The sequence below is a fragment of the Clavelina lepadiformis genome, chromosome 5 (genome assembly GCF_947623445.1).
Source record: "Clavelina lepadiformis chromosome 5, kaClaLepa1.1, whole genome shotgun sequence".
Lineage (NCBI taxonomy): Eukaryota > Metazoa > Chordata > Ascidiacea > Aplousobranchia > Clavelinidae > Clavelina > Clavelina lepadiformis.
This window is the reverse complement of record NC_135244.1, coordinates 15,898-26,770: the sequence shown is the minus strand read 5'-3', so window position 1 is coordinate 26,770 and position 10,873 is coordinate 15,898. Positions and strand designations below refer to the sequence as shown.

The 10,873-nt window shown below is 34.9% G+C and overlaps 2 protein-coding genes across 3 annotated transcripts; both read left to right on the top strand.

The window, feature by feature from the left end:
• Positions 1-1,264: 1,264 nt before the first annotated feature.
• On the top strand, positions 1,265-3,849 carry LOC143460361 (uncharacterized). The gene is made up of 6 exons (XM_076957837.1): positions 1,265-1,322; positions 1,405-1,448; positions 2,401-2,451; positions 2,642-2,713; positions 2,883-2,954; positions 3,124-3,849. The coding sequence occupies exons 1-6, from the start codon at positions 1,286-1,288 to the stop codon at positions 3,232-3,234; spliced, it is 387 nt and encodes a 128-aa protein (XP_076813952.1). The 5' UTR covers positions 1,265-1,285; the 3' UTR covers positions 3,235-3,849.
• Positions 3,850-4,439: 590 nt separating this feature from the next.
• LOC143460306 (uncharacterized) lies at positions 4,440-5,892 on the top strand. 2 transcript variants are annotated; one of them, XM_076957765.1, is made up of 3 exons: positions 4,440-4,705; positions 4,839-5,085; positions 5,229-5,892. In XM_076957765.1, exons 1-2 carry the CDS (start codon positions 4,556-4,558, stop codon positions 5,064-5,066), a joined length of 378 nt encoding a protein of 125 aa, XP_076813880.1. In that variant the 5' UTR covers positions 4,440-4,555; the 3' UTR covers positions 5,067-5,085; positions 5,229-5,892. The 2 variants fall into 2 exon arrangements, with proteins under 2 accessions (XP_076813880.1, XP_076813879.1); XM_076957764.1 differs by having other exon boundaries at positions 4,839-5,892.
• The last annotated feature ends 4,981 nt before the right edge of the window (positions 5,893-10,873 follow it).

The window sequence follows — 10,873 nt, the reverse complement described above, 5'->3', positions numbered from 1 at the left end:
CTAAACATTGGTGTATAAATTTCGTGTAGTTTAATTTAAACATAGACATACTTTTTCCGCGTAAATTTGCCCAATTTAAAATTTTTTGCAGTGAAATACACATGGTAGTCCTTGCACATAGGTGTAAGTACACAGCGGCGGAAGCCATAACATTTCTTCATTAAAATTCTGACATTGATGAGTCTGATGACACAGAAGATATGCCAGATGAAGTTCTTCAAGCTCGTGAAAGTGACACTTCAATGGACTTAAAATGGTCGTAATCCCAACAATTATATTTTTTAACATAAAGACGTCATAATTAACACAAAGTGTGATTTTTGTGCCAGCAACTTCGGGGACAAATTTTATGCACACAGAAAATTCATCACCACCCCTGATTTTGGCGTCGTTGACATCGTTGCCAATTTAATGACACGTGTTCACCTTTTTGTCGGTTTTATTTTATTTATTTTTGTATTGTTCGCACCGCAATAAACACTTCTCCAGAATTCGAAAATGATTAGGTTCCGTGATGGGCACTTTATCTTTTAAATTCATTGTTTCCCTCATTTAGATAAAACCGTTATGTTGAGTTTATGACGTCATAGACACACTTTATCCGTATACATTTGCAAATTTCAAAATTTCTATATATAGGAGTGAAAACGCACATGGCAGTCTTTTCACAACGTGTGGGTTGTAACAGCAGTAAGAGTAAGAGCAGGCAGAAGGTTACAGCTGTAAGAGTAAGAGCTTTATAACGTTTCCATAAAATAATAAGGATAATTAAAAATAAAAACATTGAGTATGCCTATTACCTTTTTGGCTGTTTCATACGTTATTAGCAGGGCGAGGTTACAAACTGTAGAGTAGGCAAAGCATTAGGCAATCTAGTAAGTAACCAAGTAGGTGAGCCAGTAGGTAACCCAGCACAAAATAGACCATCTGGAAAGCGAAGGTAATGTGCGGAAACAAGGTCGCAAAAATAATATAGTTAGAGTTTGCAGTTTCTGCAGCACGCCAACCCGCGGATTGCGTGGTAATGGTGAATGGAAGTTTACAGAACTCAAAAAATGCACGACGTAAATTGATCAACATGGGTCCTGCTGTAAACTCAAAAGACTATGTTGTGTTATGACTATGTTAAAACTATTTTTTTGCTATTTTCAAGTTAGCCATAGTCGTTGATCAGATAGAGCACAAAGACATGTAGAGTATAATGCTTCCTAATTCGCTAAAAAGAGGCCAAAGTAAATATGTCAGTTAATTTGTGCAGGTATTATCAGTAAAAAAATTAAAGAAAATGAACATGAGCGAAATGACTGACTTTGTGAGATCAGGTAATGTACACTAGCTTGTGTAACCTAGTGCGTACTTATGTAACCAGGTACGTGTTTTAAAGAATTTCCTATTCGTTTCTAGGAGAAGAGAGTGGTGCGGAAATGAATCGAGTAGAAGAGAAAGAGGTAAGATTAAGGAAGGACGTAGTAAGTATATATCCACTGATTCCAAGTAAATGGCATCAGCCGCAAAGCATTCTGGCATCCGGTTGAGGGAGCATCGTATTGGTTGCATTCATAGATAAAATAACTAAGACAATATCAACTTTACTGGCAAATTTATTGAAACGGAATTATCGCCCACATAAAGTACATTCCCTTTTGACAAATGGTTACATTTGTAGTCACGAAAATGAAGTTAATTCTTTGTGATTTTCTTTTTCTTTCTAAAAAGGGTCCAGTTTCAAAATAGTTTTAATATTTATGTTAAGACCCAATTGCCGTAACGGAAGGACCGGAGTATTCAGTTTTAATGTTCATTTATTCGTTGAGTTTGCGACCATTTGAACTCGGTCCATGAGTTGGTTTTTGACAAATGGTTACCTATGACAATTAGATTGCAGTAACGGAAGGACCGGAGTATTCACTTTTAATGTTCGTTTAATCGTTGAGTTTGCGACCATTTGAACTGGGTCCATAAGTTGGTTTTTGACAAATGGTTACCTATGACAATTAGATTGCAGTAACGGAAGGACCGGAGTATTCACTTTTAATGTTCGTTTAATCGTTGAGTTTGCGACCATTTGAACTCGGTCCATAAGTTGGTTTTTGACAAATGGTTACCTATGACAATTAGATTGCAGTAACGGAAGGACCGGAGTATTCACTTTTAATGTTCGTTTAATCGTTGAGTTTGCGACCATTTGAACTCGGTCCATCAGTTGGATTTTGACAAATGTTTTGCATTTTGATATTCTTCTTGTTATTACGACTAATTGATATGTGTCGACCTGTGCAATTTCAGTCCATAGATTTAGACTTGTTAGCTGCTGTTGGTTGCATTTATCGATAAAATAACAAACAAATGTCAACTTTACTGGCAAAAATAAAAATCATCGGTTAAATCTTATCTCTGCAGGAAGAAGAGGGAGGCGATAAAGAGTTGGTGGGGGATATGGGATCAGTAGAGGTGGGTTTAAGCATGAGCGAAGTAAGCTGAATTGCGACACAATTTTGCATTTTGATTTTCTTCTTGTTGTTACGGTCCAAAGATTTAGACTTGTTAGCTTGTGTTGGTTGCATTTATCGATAAAATAACACAGACCATTTCAACTTTACTGGCAAAAATAACACTCACCGGTTAAATCTTATCTCTGCAGGAAGAAGAGAGAGGCGATAAAGAGTTGGTGCGGGAATCGGGATCAGTTGAAACGTGTTTAAGCATGAGCGAAGTAAGCTGACTTGCGACACAATTTTGCATTTTGATTTTCCTCTTGTTGTTACGGTCCATAGATTTAGACTTGTTAGCTTGTGTTGGTTGCATTTATCGATAAAATAACACAGTAAAATTCAAATTTACTGGCAAAAATAACACTCACCGGTTAAATCTTATCTCTGCAGGAAGAAGAGGGAGGCGATAAAGAGTTGGTGCGGGAATCGGGATCAGTTGAAACGGGTTTAAGCATGAGCGAAGTAAGCTGACTTGCGGCATAATTTTGCATTTTGATTTTCTTCTTGTTGTTACGGTCCAAAGATTTAGACTTGTTAGCTTGTGTTGGTTGCATTTATCGATAAAATAACACAGACAATTTCAAATTTACTGGCAAAAATAACACTCACTGGTTAAATCTTATCTCTGCAGGAAGAAGAGGAACTGCCATGTGCTTCTCAAACCATTTCTAAACTGGACCCTTTTCGGACAGAAAATGAAAACTATAAGGGATTAATTAAATTTTCGTGTTGTCATAAGTAACCATTTGTCAAAAAGCAAGTAATCCACGGATTTAAAATGGTCGCAATCCCAACGATTATATTGCAAATATTTCGTAAACCTGATCCACGAGAGCAATAAAAATTGGCCAGCGACTGAGGCTAGGTTATCTTTCCACTCACCTACAAGATTAAGGCTTAGTCTTTTTTTATTAAGCTAAAAAACGCAGAAATTTAATTGCAAAATTTACGGAAAAATTAGACACTTCCAGTTACTAAATGTGCGCTTATGTTTGCAACATTTGCAAGGTTTATGAACTAAACGTTTTTATTTTGCTCTAGTTTATTTCGTTATGTAGTCATTGGCAGAAATTTGAAAATATTTCTAATTGAATTTTCTGACAAAGTTAATTGAAAATTGCTATTCCGAGAATATAAAACTTTGTAACGCAGCTTGTAGCGGACGGGTATTTTATAATTTATAAGTAATTATGAAGCAAATTTAAAAAACATTGCAATTGACAAATAGCAACGAAATAGTCTTAATCCTGACCCGGAAAATTGAACTTACCACAAAATCGTTAATTTTAAAAGTGAAGATATGAAAGTTAGCAACAATGGGGACTGTTGTGCAATAAACGTTGGTACCAATTTTTGTTACGATAGATTGTGAAATAAACGAATTATTGCAGTTTATGTTTGCGATGCTTTTATTTCAATAAATCACAAGTTTCTCGTATAGAGACGAAAAGTGAATATATCTGTGCTTAAGTTGCTGCATCTAAGTGATCTTTGCATAAACATTAAAGCAATTTCAAAACTTGACTCATTTCAAATGAAACGGAAACGAAAATTATAAACGTTTAATTTAATTTTTGTGACGTCACAGGTAACCATTTGTCAAAAGGGATATAATAGACGAACTTAAATGGGTCGTATTCCTAGCAATTATATTTTTTAACATAAACACGTCATAATTAATACAGAGCGTGATTTTTGTGCCTGAAACTTTGGGGTCAAATTTTATGCACACAGAAAAATTCCCTACCACCCCTGATTTTGGCGTCGTTAATATCGGTGCCAATTTATTGACACGCGTTCACCTTTTTGTCGTTTTTAGTTAGAGGCGAGTTAGAGGCGAAAGAGAAATTGTTTCAAGCACAGCATTGGACAAGGGCGTTGGACTGGCGAAACATAGCGCATAGGAGTATCAATAGCTCAAAACTCGCTGTAACCCCGGACATTTTATGTTTGCTAAAGGCTATGTTAGGAGCGGAATCCCTTGCCCATCACTTTAGCCTTAACTCCAACACGTGTATTTTTTATTTCCTTTGTTAGAGTTAGAGCTTTTAAGATTGAAAAGCATGGACAATATGAGTGACCTCACCCAGAAAGATGAAGCATTTAAAGAAGACAGTAAGGAGACGCATTCTATAAATCCGCTGCAAAGCGATGAGTCCATCATCGATCCGGAGAAAGTGAATGAAATCCCACAAGATCAAGCACTGTCAAAAGTGAGTGACAAGCCACAAAATAAAGAAAATCCCGTACAAGAAGCCGATCTACCAGCATATGTAGTTACAATGAAACTTGAGCTTTGAAAGTTATTTAAGTAAGTATTACCTAATTTGCTATTTGGTGTTTCAGAAAAGTCGAATGCAATTTTCTAAAGAAGAAGTGTCTGATGTAAAGCGTGTCTTTGCCGAAAAAATCCACAGAGGGGAAAGAATATTGCTCAAGGAGGCAAAGGCTGCATTAGAGAAGGGGGACCTACCTTGTTGTGCAAACAAAACCCCGAAACAAATTGAAGACCGTGTGGTAGTCTTTATTAGAACGGCACAAAGGCTGGAAGGAAAAAAAACTGCAAAAGTGTAATCTTCAATACTAAAACATTGTAAATCGTGAAAGTCAGAATCTTTTATAATATTTCTGATATTTCTAATATTTCTGACTCTCTTGCTGTACAAAATAGCAATTACGTAAATCAATGCATAAGTTGTTTCAACTGCACAGTCAGTTTATACTATATGTATTTAGCTAAACTTACCCAGCGTGACGATTGCCACGAAGGTGTCTCACAAGGCCAAGACGATAAACAAAACGTTTCCGGCAAATCGAACACTCACACTCGCCATCCCCTTTATATGTCTGCTGGTGGAGATCTTTATCATGCCGGGTTATATTCGAGTTCATGACCCCACACACTCTACAAAAATTATTACCACCATTATTTCGTTGGTTTGGATATGTTTGGCTTTTGTGTTTTTTTACACCTAAAAGCTCAGCTTTACACTTTTTACACTCTTCCATTCATACTTAAAAGCTGGCCAAAATTATAGATGAACTTACGGACACTTTTTCTTTTGTCGGGGCCGTCTCCTTTTAGGCCCACTTTCACTTGGTTCTCTCCGCTCGCATATGCCTCGTAATGTTCGAGTTCATCACCCCACACACTCTACAAAAATTATTACCACCATTGTTTCGTTGGTTTGGATATGTTTGGCTTTTGTGTTTTTTTACACTTAAAAGCTCAGCTTTACACTTTTTACACACTTCCAGTCATACTTAAAAGCTGGAGAAAATTATAGTGGAACTTACGGAAACTTTTTCAAATTTCCAATTTCGTTAATTTTAAAAGTGACGATGTGAAAGTTCACAAAAATGGGGACTGTTGTGCAGTCAACGTTGGTACCAATTTTTATTACGACACACTGTGAAATAAACGAATTATTGCAGTTTATGTTGACGATGCTTTTATTTAGAGAAGTCACAAGTTTCTCGTATAGCGGACCTTGAGATGTAAACAAAAAGTGAATTTTTAAAAGTGATTATTTCGGTTCTTCTGTTGTTGCAATCTAATTGTCTGTGCATAAATATTAAAACAATTTCGAAACTGGGACCTTATCAGACAGAAATCGAAAATTATAAAGGATTTACTAAATTTTCGTGACGTCATAAGTAACCATTTGTCAAAAAGCAAGTAATCCACGGATTTAAAATGGTCGCAATCCCAACGATTATATTGCAATTATTTCTTAAACCTGTTCCACGAGAGCATTAAAAATTGGCAAGCGACTGAGGCTGCTTTATCCTTCCACTCACCTGCAAGATTAAGGCTTAGTCTTTTTGTGTTAAGCTAAAAAACGCGGAAATTTAATTGCAAAATTTACGGAAAAATTAAAAACTTCCAGTTACCAAACGTGCGCTTATGTTTGCAACAGTCGCAAAGTTTACGAACTAAACTTTTCTATTTTGCTCTAGTTTATTTCGTTATGTAGTCATTGGCAGATATTTGAAAAAATTTCTAATTGACTTTTCTGACAAAGTTAATTGAAAATTGCTATTCCGAGAATATACAACTTTCTAACGCAGCTTGTAGCCGACAGGTAATTTATTATTTACAAGAAATTCCAAAGCAAATTTAAAACACATTGCAATTGACAATTGGCAACGAAAAAGTCTTAATCCTGACCCGGAAAGTTGAACTTGCCACGAAATCGTTATTTTTAACAGTAAAGACATGAAAGTTAACAAAAATCGTGATTGTTGTCCCGGCAACGATTGTGCCAAGTTGTGTTACAATAGACTGTGAAATAAACGAATTATTGCAGTTTATGTTGGCTAGGCTTTTATTTCGAGAAAATCCACAAGTTTCTCGTATGGCGGACCTTGAGATGCCAAGCGAAAAGTGAATTTTTAAAAGTGATCATTCCGGTTCTTCTGCTGCTGCAATCTAATTGTCTGTGCATAAATATTAAAACACTTTCGTAACTGGGATCTTTTCGGACAGAAATCGAAAATTATAAAGGATTAACTATATTTTCGTGACGTCATAAGTAACCATTTGTCAAAAAGCAAGTATTCAGCAGATTAAAAATGGTCGCAATCCCAACGATTATATTGCAATTGTTTGGTAAATTTGTTGCACGAGAGCATTAAAAATTGGCAAGCAACGGAGGCAGGGTCTTCCTTGCACTCACCTACAAGATTAAGGCTTAGTCTTTTTGTATTAAGCTAAAAAACGCGGAAATTTTGTTGCAAAATTTACGGAAAAATTAAAAACTTCCAGTTACCAAACGTGTGCTTATGTTTGCAACAGTCGCAAAGTTAACGAACTAAACCTTTTTATTTTGCTCTAGTTTATTTTGTTATGTAGTCATTGGCAGATATTTGAAAAATATTCTAATTGACTTTTCTGACAAAGTTAATTGAAAATTGCTATTCCGATAATATACAACTTTCTAACGCATCTTGTAGCCGACAGGTAATTTATTATTTACAAGAAATTCCAAAGCAAATTTAAAATATATTGCAATTGACAATTGGCAAAGAAAAAGTCTTAATCCTGACCCGGAAAGTTGAACTTGCTACGAAATCGTTATTTTTAACAGTAAAGCCCTGAAAGTAAACAAAAATCGTGATTGTTGTCCCGGCAACGTTTGTGCCAAGTTGTGTTAAAATAGACTGTGAAATAAACGAATTATTGCAGTTTATGTTGGCTAGGCTTTTATTTTGAGAAAATCCACAAGTTTCTCGTATGGCGGACCTTGAGATGCCAAACGAAAAGTTTATTTTAAAAAGTGATTATTTCGGTTCTTCTGTTGCTGCAATCTAATTGTCTGTGCATAAATATTAAAACACTTTCGAAACTGGGACCTTTTCGGACAGAAATCGAAAACTATAAAGGATTAACTAAATTTTCATGACGTCATAAGTAACCATTTGTCAAAAAGCAAGTAATCCAAGGATTTAAAATGGTCGCAATCCCAACGATTATATTGCAATTATTTCTTAAACCTGTTCCACAGGAGCATTAAAAATTGGCAAGCGACTGAGGCTGCTTTATCCTTCCACTCACCTGCAAGATTAAGGCTTAGTCTTTTTGTGTTAAGCTAAAAAACGCGGAAATTTAATTGCAAAATTTACGGAAAAATTAGAAACTTCCAGTTACCAAACGTGCGCTTATGTTTGCAACAGTCGCAAAGTTTACGAACTAAACTTTTCTATTTTGCTCTAGTTTATTTCGTTATGTAGTCATTGGCAGATATTTGAAAAAATTTCTAATTGACTTTTCTGACAAAGTTAATCGAAAATTGCTCTTCCGAGAACATACAACTTTCTAACGCAGCTTGTGACCGACAGTTATTTTATTATTTATAAGAAATTCCAAAGCAAATTAAAAATACATTGCAATTGACAATTGGCAACGAAAAAGTCTTAATCCTGACCCGGAAAGTTAAACTTACCACGAAATCGTTATTTTTAACAGTAAAGCCCTGAAAGTAAACAAAATTCGTGATTGTTGTCCCGGCAATGTATGTACCAATTTGTGTTAGAATAGACTGTGAAATAAACGAATTATTGCAGTTTATGTTGGCTAGGCTTTTATTTCGAAAAAACCACAAGTTTCTCGTATGGCGGACTTTGAGATGCCAAACGAAAAGTGAATTTTTAAAAGTGAATATTTCGGTTCTTCTGTTGCTGCAATAGAATTATCTTTGCATAAATATTAAAACCATTTCGAAACTAGACCCTTTTCGGACAGAAATCGAAAATTAAAAAAGATTAACTAAATTTTCGTGACGTCATAAGTAACCATTTGTCAAAAAGCAAGTATTCAGCAGATTTAAAATGGTCGCAATCCCAATGATTATATTGCAATTGTTTGGTAAATTTGTTGCACGAGAGCATTAAAAATTGGCAAGCAACGGAGGCAGGGTCTTCCTTGCACTCACCTACAAAATTAAGGCTTAGTCTTTTTGTATTAAGCTAAAAAACGCGGAAATTTTGTTGCAAAATTTACGGAAAAATTAGACACTTCCAGTTACCAAACGTGCGCTTATGTTTGCAACAGTAGCAAAGTTTACGAACTAAACCTTTTTATTTTGCTCTAGTTTATTTCGTTATGTATTTATTGGCAGATATTTGAAAATATTTCTAATTGACTTTTCTGACAAAGTTAATTGAAAATTGCTATTCCGAGAATATACAGCTTTGTAACGCAGCTTATAGCCGACAGGTAATTTATTATTTACAAGAAATTCCAAAGCAAATTTAAAATACATTGCAATTGACAATTGGCAACGAAAAAGTCTTAATCCTGACCCGGAAAGTTAAACTTACCACGAAATCGTTATTTTTAACAGTAAAGACATGAAAGTTAACAAAAATCGTGATTTTTGTCCCGGCAACGTTTGTGCCAAGTTGTGTTACGATAGACTGTGAAATAAACGAATTATTGCAGTTTATGTTGGCTAGGCTTTTATTTCGAGAACATCCACAAGTTTCTCGTATGGCGGACCTTGAGATGCCAAACGAAAAGTTTATTTTTAAAAGTGATCATTTCGATTCTTCTGCTGCTGCAATCTAAATGTCTGTGCATAAATATTAAAACAATTTCGTAACTGGGACCTTTTCGGACAAAAATCGAAAATTATAAAGGATTAACTAAATTTTCGTGACGTCATAAGTAACCATTTGTCAAAAAGCAAGTATTCAGCAGATTAAAAATGGTCGCAATCCCAACGATTATATTTCAATTATTTTGTAAACCTGTTCCACGAGAGCAATAAAAATTGGCAAGCGACTGAGGCTGCTTTATCCTTCCACTAACCTGCAAGATAAAGGCTTAGTCTATTTGTATTAAGCTATAAAACGCGGAAATATTGTTGCAAATTTTACGGAAAAATTAAAAACTTCCAGTTACCAAACCTCGGATTATGTTTACAACAGGCAGAGGGTTGACGAACTAAACCTTTTTATTTTGCTCTAGTTTATTTCGTTATGTAGTCTTTGGCAGATTTTTGAAAATATTTCTAATTGGTTTTTCTGACAAAGTTAATTGAAAATTGCTATTCCGAGAATATAAAACTTTGTAACGCAGCTTTTAGCGGACGGGTAATTTATTATTTTTAAGAATATCTGAAGAAAATTAAAAATACATTGCAATTGACAATTGGCAACGAAAAAGTCCTAATCCGGACCCGGAAAGTTATACTTGCCACGAAATCTTTGTTTTTATCAGTAAGTAAACAAACATCGGGACTGTTTTGCCGGTAACGACGATACCAATTTTTGTTACGATAGACTGTGAAATAAACGAATTGTTGTAGTTTATGTTGGCTAGGCTTTTATTTTGAGAAAACCACAAGTTTCTCGTATAGCGGACCTTGAGATGCCAAACGAAAAGTGAATTTTTAAAAGTAAATATTTCGGTTTTTCTGTTGCTGCAATCTAATTGTCTTTGCGTAAATTTTAAAACCATTTTATAACTGGATTGTTTTCGGACAGAAAACGAAAGTTACAACAGATTAGTTTAATGTTCGTGACGTCATAGGTAGACATTTGTCAAAAGTCAACTAAATGAAGGATTTAAAATGGTCGTAATCCCAATAATTATATTGCAATTGTTTGGTAAATGTTTTGAACGATAGCATCAAAAATTGGCAAGCGATTGAGGCTGCTTTGTTCTTCGACTCACATCTATGATGAATGCTAAATGTTTTTTTTTTCTGAGCGATAAATCGCAGAAAATTAACTGCAGATTTTTTGCAAAAATTAGACATTTCCAGCTTCCAAACGAGCACTTAAATTTGCAGCAAATGCCAAAGCTACCAGTTTTGTATTTTTATTTTGCTTTAAGTTAATTAGCTAAGGAATTATGAACCGAAAAATGAAAATAT

Coding starts and splice junctions, on each gene's coding strand:
- LOC143460361 (XM_076957837.1), top strand. CDS start 1,286: ATGAACATGAGCGAAATGACTGACTTTGTGAGATCAG. Junction 1,323..1,404: donor GACTGACTTTGTGAGATCAG/GTAATGTACACT, acceptor ATTCGTTTCTAG/GAGAAGAGAGTGGTGCGGAA. Junction 2,452..2,641: donor GGGATATGGGATCAGTAGAG/GTGGGTTTAAGC, acceptor TTATCTCTGCAG/GAAGAAGAGAGAGGCGATAA.
- LOC143460306 (XM_076957765.1), top strand. CDS start 4,556: ATGGACAATATGAGTGACCTCACCCAGAAAGATGAAGCATTTAAAGAA. Junction 4,706..4,838: donor AAGATCAAGCACTGTCAAAA/GTGAGTGACAAG, acceptor TTGGTGTTTCAG/AAAAGTCGAATGCAATTTTC.